This window comes from Larus michahellis, chromosome W, assembly GCF_964199755.1.
Source record: "Larus michahellis chromosome W, bLarMic1.1, whole genome shotgun sequence".
In the NCBI taxonomy this organism is placed as follows: Eukaryota; Metazoa; Chordata; class Aves; order Charadriiformes; family Laridae; genus Larus; species Larus michahellis.
This window is the reverse complement of record NC_133929.1, coordinates 3,965,170-3,984,501: the sequence shown is the minus strand read 5'-3', so window position 1 is coordinate 3,984,501 and position 19,332 is coordinate 3,965,170. Positions and strand designations below refer to the sequence as shown.

Sequence of the window (19,332 nt, the reverse complement as noted above, 5' to 3'; positions counted from 1 at the left end):
GTGCATCCCAAGAAAGAAGTAGTCAGGCAAAAAAGCAAGGAGGCCTGCATGGATGAACAAGGAGCTCCTGGAGGAAGAGGGTGGAAGCAAGGACGGGTTGACTGGGAGGAATACAGAGAAACTGTCCAAGTGGCCAGGAACCAGGTTAGGCAAGTTAAAGCCCAGATAGAATTAAATCTGGCCAGAGACATCAAGGACAACAGGAAAAACTTCTATAAGTACATCAGGGATAAAGGCAAGACAGGGGAAGATGTGGGCCCTCTCCAGAAGGTCACCCAGGAAATGGAGAAGGCTGAGGTACTCAATGACTTTTTTGCCTTGGTCTTCACTGTCAAGGGCTCTGACCACACCACCCAAGTTGCAGGATGCAAAGGCAGGAGCTATGAGAATGAAGAACCGCCCACTGTAGGAGAAGATCAGGTTCAGGACCATCTAAGGAACCTCAAAGTACACAAGTCCATGGGACCTGATGAAATCCATCCACAGGTCCTTTGGGAGCTGGCAGATGAAGTCGCCAAGCCGCTTTCCATTATATTTGAAAAGTCGTGGCAATCTGGTGAAGTTCCCGCTGACTGGAAAAGAGAAACATAACCCCCATTTTCAAAAAGGGAAAAAAGGATGATCCAGGGAACTACAGGCTGGTCAGTCTCACCTCTGTGCCTGGCAAGATCATGGAGCAGATCCTCCTGGAATCTCTGCTAAGGCGCATGGAAAATAAGGAGGTGATTGGTGACAGCCAACATGGCTTCACCAAAGGCAATTCATGCCTGACAAATCTGGTGACCTTCTACAATGGTGCTACAGCATTGGTGGATAAGGGGAGAGCAACCGACGTCATCTACCTGGATTTATACAAAGTGTTTGACACTGTCCCGCAATGACATACTGGTCTCTAAATTGGAAAGGCATGGATTTGATGGATGGACCACTCGGTGGAAAAGGAACTGGCTAGATGGCCGCACTCAAAGGGCTGCAGTCAACGGCTGATGTCCAAGTGGAAACCAGTGGCAAGTGGCATTCCTCAGGGGTCGGTACTGGGACCAGTGCTGTTTACCATCTTTGTCGAAGACATGGACAGTGGGATTGAGTGCACCCTCAGCAAGTTTGCTGATGACACCAAGCTGTATGGTGCAGTTGACATGCTGGAGGGAAGGGATGCCATCCAGAGGGACCTTGACAGGCTTGAGAGGTGGGCCTGTACGAACCTCATGAAGTTCAACCAGGCCAAATGCAAGGTCCTGCACCTGGGTCATGGCAATCCCAGGCACAAATACAGGCTGGGAGGAGTATGGCTTGAGAGCAGCCCTGAGGAGATAGACTTGGGGGTGCTGGTGGACAAGAAGCTCAACATGAGCAGGCAATGCGCACTTGCAGTCCAAAAAGCCAACCGCATCCTGGGCTGCATCAAAAGAAGCGTGGCCAGCAGGGTGAGGGAGGTGATTCTGCCCCTCTACTCTGATCTGGTGAGACCCCACCTGGAGTACTGTGTCCAACTTCGGAGTCCCCAACATAATAACACGGACCTGTTGGAACGGGTCCAGCGGAGGGCCACGAAGATGATCAGAGGGCTGGAGCCCCTTTGCTATGAGGACAGGCTGAGAGAGTTGGGGTTGTTCAGCCTGGAGAAGAGAAGGCTCCGGGGTGACTTTATAGCGGCCTTTCAGTACCTGAAGGGAGCCTATAGGAGAGATGGGGAGGGACTCTTTATCAGGGAGTGTAGTGATAGGACACAGGGTAATCGTTTTAAACTTAAAGAGGGGAAATTTAATTAGATATTAGGAAGAAATTCTTTCCTGTGAGGGTGATGAGGCACTGGCACAGGTTGCCCAGGGAAGTTGTGGCTGCCCCATCCCTGGAAGTGTTCAAGGCCAGGCTGGATGGGGCTTTTAAGCAGCCTGGTCTGGTGGGAGGTGTCCCTGCCCATGGCAGGGGGGTTGGAACTAGATGATCTTTAAGGTCCCTTCCAACCCAAACCATTCTATGATTCTACGATTTTATAACAGAGGTTCTCCATTGCCTTGATCATCTTTGTAGCCCTCCGCTGGACTCTCTCCAGTAGTTCCCTGTCCTTCTTGAACCGGGGAGCCCAGAACTGGACACAGTACTCCAGGTGTGGCCTCACCAGGGCAGAGTAGAGGGGGAGGATAACCTCCCTCGACCTGCTGGCCACACTCTTTTTAATGCAGCCCAGGAGACCATTGGCCTGTTTGGTCACAAGGGCACATTGCTGACTCATGGTCATCCTGTTGTCCCCCAGGACTCCCAGGTCTCTTTCCACAGAGCTGCTCTCCAGCAGGTCACCCCCAGCCTGTCCTGGTACATGGGGTTATTCCTCCCCAGGTGCAAGACCCTACACCTGCCCTTATTGAGCTTCATCAGGTTCCTCCTCTCCGCCCAACTCTCCAGCCTGTCCAGGTCTTCCTGTATGATGGCACAGCCTTCTGGTGTGTCAGCGTCTCCTCCCAGCTTGGTGTCATCAGCAAACTTGCTGAGGGTGCCCTCTATCCCCTCATCCAGGTCATTGATGAATATATTGAAGAGGACTGGGCCCAGTACTGACCCCTGGGGAACACCGCTAGTTACAGGCCTCCAAATGGATTCTGCACCACTGATCACAACCCTCTGAGCTCTGCCATTCAGCCAGTTCTCAATCTACCTCACTGTCCATTCATCTACCCCACACTTCCTAAGCTTACCTACCCCAAGCCTGTAGCATTGCATGGGGTTGTTGTGAACCAAGTGCAGGACCTGGCACTTGGACTTATCAAATCTCATACAGTTGGCCTCGGCCCATCGATCCAGCCTGTATAGATCCCTCTGTAGAGCCTTCTGACCCTCGAGCAGATCAACACTCCCACCCAACTTGGTGTCATCTACAAACTTACTGAGGTAAGGTTCCTTCTTTTCTTCCTTTCTATCTGAAATCCCATCCCTCTTTGCTTTACATTTTTGCTCACACTGTGTCTAATACGTAATCTAACTTTTTAAGTCCTCAAAAGAGCCCTCTCTTTAAAATACAGTTATCTTGTTTAGGTTTTCAACACTGGTCTTCCTGATATCTGTGGCTGTTTACAGCTTCCATATATCTGATTTTTTTATCTCCCTAGAGATGAAATAACTGAAGTTTTTGCTATGCTACAGCATACAAGGCTATATATTACTAATAAAGACTATGAAGAATGACACAATATTGCGGGCATGGCCAATCAGATGACACAAAGATATTCTATTGATAATACAACTGAAGATAATCAGTCATTTAAGTCAGGTAATTCAGATACTGAACATCTGAGGATAATACATGGATCGATGGGGTTATTTTAACTGATCTTTTTTTCACACTTGGATAGCATCACACAACAGATAAGCAAGACTGACTATGCTGGGATTAAACAGAAACACAAGCATTTTGATTTGAAGATTTATTCTAATAAACTTTTATTACAATGCAAGTATATATTTACATATTTACCTTTGAAGCAAACGCATATCATACAAAATAAATATATACCTATTTAAAATTCTTATGGGATCGAGGTTTTAATTTTCAATATTTTATTTCTTCTCTAAAAATGTTTCAAATAAAATATATTCTTAATGTAAAGCATCACACAAAGCCAGCACCGATAAATTTCACCTCAGTTATAATGAACTACAAGAGTAATGCATTTTTTTGGGTTTTGGTTGGTTTTGTTGTTGTTTTTTTTCAGTGCAACCTGATTAAAAATAAATAATTGAAATATCCAACAATGTAAGCAATGTTTGAAATTTAATCAATCAAACCTGGTTTTCAACTGTGAACCTTTCATAAACTTATGGGGTCAAAAAGACAGAAGGGCACAATCACTAGAAATGATGTTGGGACTCTCAGACTTCACAAGGAAAGGAAGACCATTAGGGAGAAGGAAGTGATCGTCTAGCGATGACAGACAGTTTTCTTGAAAAGATATTAAAATGATTTATCTCCTTTTGAGCTATAAACAGAGTAGCAAAAATTTGTCTTATTTTACAATTGAATAAAATTTTTGAAACATGAAAACACCATTTTTTTCTGTACATTATGAGATACCTATATAGGACAGAGGTATAAAGAGTTACCTGGAATTTGTTTTTGTGACAAAGTAATCTAAATTCACAGTAATAAAATCATCATATGTCACATCATGTTCTTTCTTTCTTATGTTCTTTCTTACGTGTGCTGGTTTTGGCTGGGATAGAGTTAATTTTCTCCATAGTAGCTTGTATGGGACTACGTTTTGGAATTTTGCTGAAAACAGTGTTGCTAATACAGGGATGTTTCAGTTATTGCTGAGCAGCGCTTCCACAGAGTCAAGGCCTTTTCTGCTTCTCACACTGCCCTACCAACAAGTAGGCTAGGGGTGCACAAGAAGTTGGGAGGGGACACAGCCGGGACAGCTGACCCCAACTGACCAAAGGGATATTCCATATCATATGATGACATGGTCAGCAATAAAAAGCTGGGGGAAGAAGAAGGAAGGGGGGACGGTCAGAGTTATGGCATTTTGTTATCCCAAGTCACTGTTATGTGTGATGGAGCGCTGCTTTCCTGGAGATGGCTGAACACCTGCCTGCCGATGGGAAGCAGGGAATGAATGCCTTGTTTTGCTTTGCTTGTGTGCGTGGCTTTTGCTTTACTTATTAAACCGTCTTTATCTCAACCCACATGTTTTCTAATTTTTACCCTCTTGATTTGGATGGAGTAACACTTCTCATTTTGAAATAAGCAGACTTTATTCCAAGTTAAAGATGTAGAAAACAGGAACAAAATGAAGAAAATAAGTAAGGAAAAAAAGAAGAGGCAAAATATTCTAGATAAAACCAAAAATAATTGAAAAAAATTCAAAAACCTTTTCTGTTTTAATTATTTTTTCACTTGTAGTGACCTCTTACTTCCATTTACTTAGAGAAAATGGCTTTAGAGAATTTTCCAGTAGCATGGGCTATTGCTATTAATGCAGGTAAGTCTGAGACTTCTGTCTGCTTAGTAGTGCGTAATCTCACCTTACAGTTTCTCATTTCTTACTCTGTTATGTTGTCACTCTTAATCAACTCACTACTAGAGCAGGCAGAAGAAAAATTTTAACACAAACAAAGAGGGACTGTTCAAACAAGAAGTGCTAGCAGCAGGAAGTACCCTTGTTAGAGTTTCCCATTTTATATAATTTAGAGAAAGATAACATAAACCAAATCACACTTTTTCAGTGAATTAAATAAAATTAGAAGATGAAACAGTAATACAAAAAGATATATTCAGACTAGCTGTGCACAACATTTTGCAAAGCTACCTTCTATCAATGATGCAGTGAGTCCAAAGTTTTCAGGACATTTCTAGTTACAGAGATAGCTACATTGATTAGAATACTGCAGGATTTACAGTGGAACTTTGTTCTTTAATGTACATGTGTCTAGAAGGACTTCTTGGTCTTCTGAGACAAATTACAGTGCAAATCACGGACTGATGAATAAAAGCTATTATTTATGCAGGAGCTTACTGAAGAATACAAAGGAAATTTCTAAGGCAGGCACAGGCTCTTAAGAATGGTCTAGGAGGAAGTGAATTTCCTCCACAAAAGAATGGAGAATGCAGTGTAAGTGCATAGATGAAATTAATTAATACAAGCAAGGTCCCAAGCGGCAGCGAAGTCCTAAAATTCTGAGTCTTTGACATCCATCTGATAATGTCTCATTATATGTACTCAGAGGTAACTGAAACAGATGTCCAGTACACTAATCCTTAACTTCTCTGAAATATTGTAATACAAAATTATTGAGTTTAGACTCTACACTTGGACAGGTCTTCTATATTATTGGAAAGATTTTTTGTCTTCTTTTAAAATAAAATCCCACTCCTAGGGTACAGAAAACAGAGCATTCCATTCACTGAGCAGATTACTTCAAGATGACTCAAAAATCTGATTACCTGAAAGGTCAAGAATCTGAAGGCCTTCTAGTTATGCCTAGGGATGGGTTTAACAATTTTTGAGAAGCCCAGTTTTAAACTTAAATGCTTTTCCATGTTTGATAGATTAATATTTCTTTTCTTGCTGTATATTAGGACACTAACAGTCCCAGAAATTCCTCCTCTAGACAAGGCAAAATACTAAATTCTTCTATATTGAATAAGTGAATAAGTACTTTGGCCAAAATATATAACAAGATGCTTGGAAAAATATAGGTAACTTTTTATCTATGTTGCAAATGCAAATCCAACAGAGGAAGCTTATTAATGACTAATCACTATTCAAAAGTCTGATATGTGACAAAATGTCATGGCCTACTGTATCATAAGCTCCATCATTTTAACTGTCAAGCCTCTTATCAGTCTCAGAGAAAGGAAGGATCCAGTGGGCACCCAATATTAAAATGATTGTTTCTTCTCCTTCAGATCCCAAACTGCTCCTAGGAACCTGAATCTAAAACAATTAATGCAGACTTTATTTTTTTCTGTATTTCTGTGAAATTTGTAATAATTATTTAGGCTTCACTTTCAGTAGGTCATTTGAATTTTGACTTTTAGCATGAGATATCTCAGAAATCTTATTTGCAGGGTCTTTAACTGTTTCATGCAAAATTTGACACCTCAAAAGAGTAAAAATATTACAATTCAAGTATGAAAGTCAGTTTTAGTTCATGATTGCTGGGATATAGCAGCTCAATATGTGAGATAAATCTAGCTATTCCAAACAAAATACAATTTATTTTAGTCTAATGCTTTCAACAAGGCTACTCATAGTTGTCCAACATAGAAAAGGATTTTTATGTCAAACATTTATTCTAATGTTTCCTAGAGGAGAATATACTTAGAGTTCCAACAGAAAACATGCTAACACTTCTTATGGTATTTTACAAGTAAAACCCTTAGGGCAAAGTGAAAGATAAAAGAATCCTATGAAAATATATCAAGATGTTTTGCCATTGGATATTTCTCTGAAATAGCTGTTCAGATTACCTGACTTCAGGTTGTCACTATACAAAAACAGTTTCTGAGACATTTAAAATCATTTTACTGAGAATATTTTTCAAATATAAAAGAAACATTTCAGAAGTATTTCGTTAGGCCCCAATAATCATACTTTCAGTCCTGCCTCTAGATTTTGAATGAGAAAGGTACCCAGAATATGGAACAGGTTTGGGTTTTTCTTTGCTTTAAAACTAACCTTTTCCTCACAGAAAACAGAACAAAATGAAGTATTGGATAGATGCACTTTAGTTCCAAGTCACACATCAAAAAGCCAAGAAAAGTCCATTTCATCCTAACTGCCTGTGGCAGATGCACCCACCCTGACAAAGACCTGACAAAGACCTGACAAAGACCTAACAAAGACTGGACAAAATCCCGCAAAAACTTCCTGACACAGCTCTTGTACCGAACAAAGACCCAACAAAAGCCGGTGATGGACATGCTACCCTTGGACATGGACCACAATGAATTTCATATCATCTTTTCTGCCCTGAGATTCTGCTACGACAGAGGAAAACTTGCAATTATGAACTAAATGAACTTAATGAACTTTGGTGTATAAAGATAAATTGTGAGAGATCTATGTGTATATAGTAATCTGAGCACAACACAAATGGTATGGAATAAGGGGTGGAATGTCCTGGTTTGAGGTAAAACAGAACCAGTTTTCTGGTTTGTAATTTTACTTTTTAGCTGGGCCTCTTCTAACTGACTAAAGTCTGAAATTAACAGCATATTGTTCAGACACTGTTCACTCTCAGAGTGATAAGCCAGTTTGTGCCAAGGAATGGTAGGCACAGAGGCTCTTGCTTAGACTTATTGCTATAACATCCAAGGTCAGCTCACTTCGCTGTTTGCCCCGTTAGAGGGTCGGAAGCGGAGCAGCGCAGAGGGGTCCCACCTGCAGGGAGGAGCGGACAGGACAGGTGACCCAAAACTGACCAACAGGGCATTCCATCCCATCTGCCCCATGCTCAGTATAAAAGCTGAGGGAGCAAAGGGTCAGCTCTCTTCCTTCAATGGCCGACGTCCGAGGAGGACCTTGTCTGTTCGTCTGCCTTTGATTCCGATCTGAGCATTCCTGACTCCAGATCCAGAATCCTGCTCCTGTCTGTCGCTGACTCCAGTCTGGGACTTTCCCTGTGCCTGCTGGTGACGGGATCGTCATCCTGGGAGCTGGATACGGTTTTGTATATATTGCATACATTTTTTTTATTTTATTATTATTTATTATTTCATTATTTATTATTTCATTATTTATTATTATTTTCATTAGTTTAGTTCTTTTTCTAAACTCGTAATTCTCCTTTATCTCTTCCTCTCCTCTCTGAGGAGGGGGGGGAAGGGCCATCTGTCATTCTGATTGGCCAATCCAGCCAAAACCACGACACTTAGAATCGTAGAATCATAGACTGTGTTGGGTTGGAAGGGACCTTTAAAGGTCATCTAGTCCAACCCCCCTGCAGTCAGCAGGGACATCTTCAACTAGAGCAGGTTGCTCAGAGCCTCATCAAGCCTGGCCTTGAATGTCTCCAGGGATGGGGCCTCCACCACCTCTCTGGGCAACCTGGGCCAGTGTCTCACCACCCTCAGTGTAAAGAACTTCTTCCTAATGTCTGATCTAAACCTGCCCTGCTCTAGTTTAAACCCATTGCCCCTCGTCCTATGGCTACATGCCCTTGCAAACAGTCCCTCCCCAGCTTTCCTGTAGGCCCCCTTCAGGGACTGGAAGGCAGCTATAAGGTCTCCCCGGAGCCTTCTCTTCTCCAGGCTGAACAACCCCATCTCTCTCAGCCCATCTTCATAGGAGAGCTGCTCCAGCCCTCTGATCATCTTTGTGGCCCTCCGCTGGACCCATTCCAACAGGTCCATGTCCTTCTTATGTTGGGGACTCCAGAGCTGGACACAGTACTCCAGGTGGGGTCTCACGAGAGCAGAGTAGAGGGGGAGAATCACCTCTCTCGATCTGCTAGCCACGGTTCTTCCCACCACAGCTCTTTTCATGCCCACAGGGTGGTGGTCAGCACGTACACATTTCAGTCAAAAGGTGAGGAAGTTGTGGCTCTCAGCCAATAAAAGCTGGCATGACCATATATGACCACAGATCAGATTTGATTAGGGTATAAATGTAGCCCCGCTAGAGGGCAAAATTTGAGTTGTCCTCCTCGGAAGCAGCGGGTCTGCAATTCAGGGACTTTCCCCGTGGGCTGGGATGCAACCTACAGTTCATCTCCTATACAGGTTGAGAGCCCTCATCTTATAGGTGAGTGACTGTGCACATTTTTGAATCATCATTTCTAAAGCTAAAGAATTCTTGAGTTGGTCATGCAGTATTAATTCCTCATACATTCTGAACCTGTGGTTTACTAATGTTGTCGGAGTGTTAAACAATTTTGATATACCTCATTTCCAGTTGGTTCTCTGCCAAACAATTTTTTGTTAGAATAAAGTTTATATTGACTTTATCACCTCTCTAAATTTGTTTTGTGAACCTCTGCGACATTAAATTGGCACAGTTGGCAGGAGGCATGGTTGTGGTCCTCCCCCAGGTACAAACTGGGCAAAGGAGAAGTGGTTTGACCCAGAGGCAGTTGTAAAAAGAGTAGAACAAAGCTGTGTAAATAACTGAGATGGTAAAGGGACTATGTGTGCCATCCTGGGTGCCTGTTTAATTCAAGCACAAGATCATTATAATTATTCTGGAATATTAGAGAAGGTTAATTTAAAGAAGCAATTAGAAAAAGATTGTTTAAAAGCAGAATTGAAAAGAGAAAGAGAGCAGACACATCTATTAGAACAAAAAGTTGAGATCATGCTAGCACAAGTGGAAAGACCCCCCAGTATTGTTCATATACGAAAATTAATTGCAGGCGCAGATCCTGAGGATCAGTCAGTCACCGAGGTGCTCTGGAGCTGGGCTGACCCGCAGAAGAGTGGCAGAGCTTGGCACGCAGGTGGTTTTCCTGAGGTAAGGACATGCCAGGGCAGTGGAGAGACCTGCCAGGAGCCGGCAGCTCTCACAGGAGGTGCTGATGAGGCCTGGGCATTGCCAGAGCAATGGTGACCACCCCCTGCCTATAAAAAAGCAGTCTAGCAGTTTGCACGGAAGGATGCGTGAGAAGGGCGCCTCTTCAAAGGAGGAGCATTCCACTGGTCAAGCACCGGGCACCATCCTGTGACCATCTTCATAGGTCGAGGGCACTCAAGGCAGAATGGTGAGCACTCGTCAGAGAGCAAAGGCTGCAGCTTGGGCTATAAGGGCTCCACACCATCCACCCCAGTGGTGGCTGCTGCCTCCACCCAGACAGAGCTGCTGAAGGGAGAGGCTGCAGTGCAGACCACGGACTGTAGGAGGTGCCTAGACCTTTCTCCCAGGGCAGGGATAGGCAGCACACCTGCCTGCAAAAGGTGTGCCCAGGTGGAGGACCTCCTGCAACAGGTGGTTGAGCTGCAGGAGGTGGTGAGGAGGCTGTGTAGCATCAGGGAGGCTGAGAAGGAGATAGACAACTGGTTACAAGCGCAGCCTGCAGTGAACCCACAGCTAAACAGTCAAAAACTCCCCCACTGGCACACACAGAAGGAAGGGAGGCCAGTAACACAGAATGGAAGCTTGTAACTGCAAAGACTAGCAAGAGTGAGATTGGGATAGTCTGACCCAGGTGGTGGTGATGACTGGAATAGGAGGGTTCAACAAGCCAACCAGCCGAAACCCTCATGCCGGATGGCCCCCCTGCAGGGAGCCTGCACCTTCCTGGGATAGACTGGATCAAACCTACAATCCGGAAAGGAACAACCTTTGGTGAAAGGCGTTAGCATTGGGTGTATCCCGGATGGTGCTACATGGGCAGTCCACCAATCATATCTGGAAACTGGTGGAATTGCTAGAGGGGAAAACTAGGGGACAAAAGGAGGGCCAGCAATCCCATCCCCTCAGGAAGGGAAACTTAACCCTTTTGCATCCCTGTGAGGGGAACTGAATGAGTTAAAAAAAGAAGTCATGGTTTGGGGTTCGGGCTGCCCACTCCACATTGTGAATTCTTGATGATGCTCCGCTGACAAGGAACCTTATATACATATCCCCATGGGCCCAAAGCAAATAAGTTTATAGTTCTTAATCGATACAGTGGTCCAAATTGTTGTTTTAAATAAGCAACACACCACTGAGTTAGGGATTAAACCATCAAGAAAGACTATAAACATAATAGGTGCGACGGGTGCAGCAGAAAAATTTCCTATAGCTCGAACTGAACTTTGGCTACCTGGGAAAAAGCGGATGACAGCCATGGAGGTGGCTCTAAGCCCTTGTAAGGGAAATGTATTGGGATTTGACATATTAATGGGCAAGTGGTGGTATCTACCTAATGGCAAGATGTGGAGTTTTGGAAGCAGAGGAGCAGAGGCCATCCCAGTTAGGACCCTGCAGCTTGCTCCTGCTCTACTGCAATCTGAAGTAACCTGTGTTTCCCAATACCCTCTGCCAGCTGCAGCTAAACAGGGTATTACAGAGTTAATTAACAACCTCGAGAAGAGACAGATAATAAGTCACACCCATTCCCCTTATAATTCTCCAGTCTGGCCAATTTGCAAGCCTGATAGGCAGTGGCATTTGGCAATTGACTATCAAAGATTAAACAGTAATATCCTGCCTCTGATGGCTGCCATTCTGAGTATAACCTCAATAGTAACAGCAATACAGGCAGCCACCCACCCGTGGATGGCTGCCCTAGATATCAAAGATGTTTTTCATGATCCCATTAGGGGAAGAGGATTGGCCTCAGTTTGCCTTTACTTCGGAAGGGACACAATGCACCTTTAACCGACTCCCACAAGGATACACTCTCCCACTATTGTCCACAATGCCTTGGCCAAACTCCTCGATGTGATGGAGGTGCCGTCAGGTGTCCACATATATTAGTACATAGATGATATCCTAGTTGGTGGAGATAATAAAGAACAGGTAGGGCAGGTGGCTGAAGCCATCTGGAACCTGTTGAATAAAAATGGGCTAGACATTCTGCCTTCCAAATGTCAAGGTCCCGGACAAGAAATTAAATTCCTAGGAGCCTGGTGGATAGCTGGAGCAGTTGCAGTAACCAATGACACTCTGTCAACCATCGAGAAAGGGCAAACTCCAGGCAATAAGACAGAATTATAGCAGCTGCTAGGTACATTGGGCTACTCGGGAAAGCATATGCTGGGGTTCTCAGTGATTGCCCACCTGTTATATGACTTGCTCCAAAAGAATAAGGAATGGGATTGGACTCCACAACATACAGAGGCCCTTAATGTCCTAAAGGGTGAACTTAAGACCCATCAGAGGCTAGGCCCACTACACCCACAAGACCCATTGAGGGTAGAGCAGGGGTTTGCAGAACATGCCTCCTATTGTGGTGTATTCCAAAAGGGACTGAGAGGGCAGGCTAGACCTTTATTATTCTCTTCTACCTCATTTAAGGAAACTGAACAACGGTACTCAGAGTGGGAGAAGGGACTCCTTTCACTTACCAGGGCAGTCAAGGAAGTGGAAAGGTTATATACTTTGCAAGATATTATAGTGCAAGGCCCTTTATCTCTGCTAAATTCGATCCTCAAGGGATCACCCCCTCCCAGAAGGCCACGATACAGAAGTGGCATGCCTATCTATGGAGTTAGTCAGCTACCACCATTAAGAGATGGCCTGATCAAAGCCTCTAAGCACCAACAATCTGTGAATTTGGAGCCTCTAAGCACCAACAACTTGTGATTTCGAGGCCACGGACTATATGCGCGTGGACTGTGAAGACAACAACTTTTTCACAATTTCACAAATATGTATTTGTTTTCTCCTCTTTCACAAAATCCCAACCTTCAACAAAGCCTGCTAAAAAATCTCCATTATAATTAGATAAATATAAGGGTCACTAGATGAAAGGTTAACTGAAATAAATATTCAACACAAAACAGAAAATCCTATAAATCTACTGTAGTATCTAATTACAACCACCTGAAGATCAAACTGAGTTCATGTTCACTAGCTACAAAAAGATGTCTTAAATATATATGCTTAGCATTGATTGTAAAAGATATATATATATATATATATAAAAAGAAAGCTCCTTTACAATATACAAGCCCTAAAAAAAAGCCTCTGGTAATTTATGTCAGGTTGTAATAACAAGCTAGCTCAACTTTACTATAGTGTTTGATGCCAGAGTTGCCTTTTAACAGTAGGTAAAAGAGAACACATAACTTCAATTTCAATGTTGTTGTCTTGTTGCCTTTGCTGTTCTGTTAAACTGCCTTTGTCTCAACCCACGAGTTTTGCCTTTTTCTTCCGATCCTCCCCCCACGGCCGGGGTGTGGGGGTGTGGGGGGTGTGGTGTGAGAGAGCGTCCACGTGGTTCTTTGTTGCTGTCTGAGGCTAAACTACACTGCAGGAGATGACATTCATAATTTAAGAGGCCCAGCTAATATGCTGTGAGATGGGCCCAGGCTGGGCCAAAAATTCATCTGGGATCTAGGGCATGCTGCAGGTTAAGTTGGAGGATCTCTTTTAAGAAGTGATACTCATCTCTTATTAAATTATTCTGATATAATTTATTATCTTCATTGGTAAAAATGTACGTCTTTTATTTCCAATTTGAATTTTAATTTGCTGCATCTCTGCTATTCCACAGAATTGCTAGTAGGCAACATACTGATGTCAAAAAAATTACTATAGAAAGAGCCAGATCTACATATTACCTTTCAGCTCCCCTGACCAATTAAAGTTTCCTCAATAGGTACCTTCTCACATAACCTCTGAACTTGAAGTCCCTGCAAATTTGGAAACATGATATTGTGGAAAAGGAGGGATCCCTTCATTCTGCTTTCTGCCACCCGAGTGCTTCTACCCCATATTTTCTAACTACCTAGAACTGCACTTTGAAAGTGTGTCTGGATAGAGAAACTAGAGTACTTTTGTCTTGAGCTACTCTGCAAGTATTAAAAGCAGCTATGCAGAGCATGCAACTTCAGCAGTTCATCTGGAAATGAGCAGATACCCTGGAACTGGGTGCTTGTGTTCTCTTCAGTAAGCTGTCAACTCAAAAATTGCCAGTTACCTCCACATGGAGTTTGTGTACTTAAAAAAACCCAAATTGTCTGTTCCTACTGAAGATAGACATTTTTCTATGTGCAAGCAACAAAAACTACTTTGTTTCTTAACATGCATCTTCTTGTACAAGGTTCCCTGAGTGTAGTTGCAACACTAAATGCTATCTGTAAGTGCCATGCATTCTAAAAGTGAAAGGAGGATGCACCTGATGAACTCTCAGATTTTCTTGATAGTTTAATGCAAATTAGTGCTGCAACTGTCAAGAACACAAGTAAAAGCAAATATCTCTACTTAATTCCACAATCCAGAAAGAGGATTTTTTCAGGCTACAAGGGGAGAATTTACATGAAGACAGACTATTTAAAAGTTATTTAGTAGGAAAAGGGTATACAATGAATAAAGGCAGATTTTACATTCACATTCCACTTTTTACAGCAAAATCAGTGAAAGTCAAGATCAAGCTGAACAAGAAGGATGAAAAAAAATGGGACAAAAGCAAAGGCAAGAAGAGGCAAAGACGAGTAAAAGCCAAGCCTGTTGTGAGTGACAATGACAGCGATGAGGATCAAGATAAAAACGTAAGTTTTCTTCACTGAGATTTTATAAGTTGTTGCAGTGATTTCATCTATACCCTGTCCTTTTTGCACTCAGAATTTTCACCTCTTCATGCTTAGAAACATTAAGCATTGTTTTTAATCTGTGACATCATCTTGGGAGGATGGGGGAGCAGGTTCAAACTGTGTTAGCGTTTGCTTGTGGGATCTAGTCTTGGTGTTGGAAGACAAAAAGTCTGACACTTTTGGCTCTTATTTTTTGAAGATGTTCTTTCTTTCTTCAAAACTTTAAAGTTCATGGTTCGTTTGCCTTCATTCCCACCCTAGAAACACTTTCTATTAATGCAACAAATGAAGACGGATCTTTACAGACATTTTTAAGATGCCTGGGTAGACAGAAAGGAGCTAGTGTTTCCTGACTTTGTGCCTTTTCTTTTCTAAAGAGGCCCACAGCAATTTAATTGGAATGAAATGTCATGAAAGGAAAATAGTAAATAACATATTACTTTTCTTACGGCTATCTTGATTTGTAAATTTAATTGTAATTTTTCTTTTTTTCTTTAACAAAATCCATAGAATACTACTTGGCAAAGAATTTCTGACTTTTCTTGTGTCTCTTACCTCTAGGACCAGTCAGAAGCAAGTGGAAGTGATGATGAGTAATTCACAGAGTTTATTTCCTTGGCAGAACTAACCCCATCCCCTTCCCTTCTCTCATTTTACAGCCACTGAATTCATTTTGTTAAACAGACACTGGGTTGTATTCTCATCCTCTATAAACTAGCTCTAGGATAGTGCCTGAACAAACATATGATATCATAGTGTAAAAAAGGGAAGAAGTAACATACTGTGACCGAATGGGCCTCAGATTTTTTTTTTTTAAATCTCCAAAACAACAAAAATGCTTTTGATGAAAAAATGTGCATTGATAGTATATTTCTCTGGGTTGGGTTTACTTGGTAATGGTTTCATCATTCCTGGTTTTATCATTTGATGTTTTCAGTGTCATCAGAAAGACAAAAAAATGTCTTTTGTAGTATTGATAACCAGGAGCAGCCATAAAAAGCCACTGGTTATTTTATTTTTCATCAGGCAGTTTTCTGCTCTATTGTTTTTTTACACTGTGGTACATATATGCAACTTTGTTTAATAGCTTATAAATGTACAGTAGTTAGCCTTTACGTCACCTTGTCCTATATACATTTTTTCACTTTATGCTTATTATCTTCAGAAAAAAGCTTTTTTGAATTGTAGCAAATTTATGTGTACTGTAAACTTTGCTAAACTTTTCTCCTCTTGATTAAAAACAATGGGTTGAAAAATGTTTTAGAATATTGCAATCTATATAGTGCAATGAATGGCTTCTTTCATCAAACTGATCTGTGTTACTAATGTGAATTCTCACCTTTTCCCTAAAGTGTACTTAATCTTTGCTTTCTTTGCACAATGTCTTTGGTTGCAAGTCATAAGCCTGAGGCAAATAAAATTCCAGTAATTTTGAAAAATGTTGTATTGGTACTTTCCTAATAAAGGGATAATTTATCTCAATAAACACAGCCTTGTGTTATGAATTCCACAAAAATCCTTTTTACTATAGTGACAACAGTGCCTCTTGTAGAGACTCAAGGTTCTCTGCTCTAAACAGGTAACATAAGAGCTTGTCTGAATTCCATAGGAACATCCTCAGAGAGAGATACAAGACAAGTGACAGCTATTAAAAGATACCTTGAAATGGAAGCATAATTCCAGTCCCTAACTAGAATTCAAGTGATTAATCATTAAAACAAACATCTATGTTCCTTTTTATTTTTTTTAGGAAATATCCATATGTTTTAGTGGGGGTGAATACAATTAGTTATGTATGCAATCACCTACAGTTGGTAAAAGAGAACACATAACTTTTCAATTTCACATTCCAACTGATAAGAAAATAGTTTAAAACATTCCTAACATTTTCCTAGGAAAGATTTTGAGGGGATCAAGGAAAGATTGAATGACAAGTTTTACTATACAACATATTCACTTTTGCCAGTATACATAAAGCAAGAAAAAAATTAAATAAATTTTATGTCATGATATTTTCCAACAGTATTATATTCCAACACTTGAAATTCAGAATATTTTATTATATTCCAACACTATTATATTCCAATATTTTTTTATATTCCAACACTTGGACTTCAAAATAGTCATGAGGATGTTGAAAATATCCATCGTGTACTTTGTATGTATGTATAGAATCATAGAATCATAGAATTGCTGAGGTTGGAAGGGACCTTTAAGATCATCGAGTCCAACCTTTAGCCTACCCTGACAAGAGCTACTTCTAAACCATGTCCCTAAGTGCCCCATCTACCCTTTTTTTAAACGCCTCCAGGGATGGTGAATCCACCACCTCCCTGGGCAGCCTATTCCAATGTTTAATAACCCTTTCAGTGAAAAAATGTTTCCTAATATCCAATCTAAACCTCCCCTGACGTAACTTGAACCCGTTTCCTCTCGTCCTATCACTTGTCACCAGGGAGAAGAGGTCAGCCCCCATCTCTCTGCAACCTCCTTTCAGGTAGTTGTAGAGGGTGATAAGGTCTCCCCTCAGCCTCCTCTTCTCCAGGCTAAACACCCCCAGCTCCCTCAGTCGTTCTTCATAAGGTTTGTCCTCCAGACCCCTCACCAGCTTTGTAGCCCTTCTCTAGGCATGCTCCAACACCTCAATGTCCTTCTCGTAGTGAGGGGCCCAAAACTGAACGCAGTACTCGAGGTGGGGCCTCACCAGTGCCGAGTACAGGGGGATGATCACTTCCCTAGTCCCGCTCACCACACTATTCCTGATACAGGCTAGGATGCTGTTGGCCTTCTGTCAATATTGTCTTTCTTCTAATTTGAATAAGAAAAATATTCAGCAATAGATCAGCAAAAGCAAGTAGTCTACAATAGTTTGCTTTTGAATGCCCGTGTGAGATAAATCTGACACTGCTCATCTCAGGTTTCATACTTGTTCCACTTGGCAACATGGAAATCTACTTTGAATTAAATCTGCACATCTACAGAACAGAACTTTGTTCATGGCACCAAGCAAGCAACTAGGTTGAATGAGAAACTGAATCCAGATGCAAAACATTTCAGCTCTCTTAAGAGATTTAGCTTCACAGTAAAGGTTTGGAGGATGAGTTAAAGAGCATCAGAACTAGCTTAGCCAGGTAAGAGCTGTCTTGATGCCTCTGCCTGAGTCAAAACTATTAGAATCAAGATCATGTCAGAATAAGTATCTCAGATATCATGGAACACATCTAACAGCATCCTGCTCAATTTAGCCTCTGAGCAGCAACTCGGATACACTAATTTGCGACTATTGCAAACAAATCCATTGATTCTCGAAAAGCCCTAAACAACAGAGTCCTTAACAGAACACTCATGGCCCTTTAAGAAATAATCTGATTGCTGCTCTATCATTTTGCTGCCCTGTGAGGAGTATTGTTGTGGGAGAAATATGCCAGAGGACACAATAATTCCACGATTTAAATGCTTTCTAGGTTCAGAAGGCAGGCTCCTACTTCCCTGTTTATAGAAAATGCAGTTGCCATACCAATAGTTAGGGCACAGCACCCTGCAGCATCAGCTAGTGATCAAAGCCTGTTCTTCTGTTATAACTTCCCAGGGAGTCTAGGCAGCTGCAGGCCTCCAAAGCAGTTTCACTACATTATTGCATGTGTTCATCTTCTTGACTTTAATAATAATTTTTATTTTCGGTCCACTGCTTCCAAACTCAGAACTCGGGTCTTCTGATAAGGAGAAAGATGACATATTTTTCTCTATATGCACATGCACAAATGCCTTGAGATCTTTTTTTTCCTTTGGGGATCTGCAGTGATGCATATGCTCATGAACTTGAGCATAGGCACCAAGTACTACCCAGCACCCAGAACTCCAGGAAGGGAAAACTGACATTAGATGTTCTTGTTTCCTTGGGGCTTTTTTCCCTTTCAGAGGCAACAAGAAGGAATTAAGCCTATAAGACCCTTACTGGACTATTCAACATTGAGGTATCTGTGTAATGGCTGGGTATATTGGGAGCCTTGCAGAAGACATTGTATTTGAGGAGTCAGTGATCTTGAGCAGGCCATGTCTGCTCTATTGGGTCTTGTACTTAAGGCTTGAAAAGCCAATAGGTTAGCATGAGTAGCCACTGTAAAGGAATCTGCTGGCGTGCCCTGTGCCAGCCTGTGCTGTGGATGTTATGACAGAGATAACATTCCAATCTGTCAGGATAAGACCTATGGTTTTGGTTTTTACACAAGATAAAAGGCACTGTGGTACAGGAGGGAGGAGGGACTTCTCCACTGACATGGGATCTGCACAGTGTGCTGTGGGAAAATTCATCTGGGGTCTGTCCGATGCTGCATGAAAGTGGGGTTCCCAGCATCTGAAGGGTCACAAGATTTACTCGCTATCTATATTCCTCTTTTTATTCTGTCTTATTAAAACAGCTATTTTTATTATGCTTTTTGTTGTCAGGCCTTTTTTACTGAGATCCAGAAAGAACCCTGTGCCATCTCTCTCTTCCCACCCTTGCCCCTCCCACCCCCACCCACCTGGTGCAGAACACCAGGGTCCACCTCAGAAGGAGCAGGTAGCTGATCTGCAGTCAGAATTCTGGCTGCTGACCCAGGCAAAACTCCTCAGAAATTAAAGTAAAATTAAACTGAATCTCTAAGACAAATGAA

General features: G+C 42.0%; 1 protein-coding gene across 15 annotated transcripts in view; it reads right to left on the bottom strand.

Annotated features, from left to right (window-relative positions):
- The window catches only part of LOC141735678 (putative global transcription activator SNF2L2), a 208,845-nt gene that overhangs the window by 46,413 nt on the left and 143,100 nt on the right, over positions 1-19,332 (bottom strand). The window contains exon 29 of one of the 15 annotated variants that reach the window (XM_074568732.1): positions 3,068-10,470. The exons of the other annotated variants lie outside the window; for them this stretch is intronic. Within the exon in view, the coding sequence (XP_074424833.1) occupies positions 10,462-10,470 (9 nt within the window). The 3' untranslated portion in view covers positions 3,068-10,461. Of the gene's footprint in view, positions 1-3,067; positions 10,471-19,332 lie in introns of those variants that run through there. 15 annotated transcript variants of the gene reach the window in all.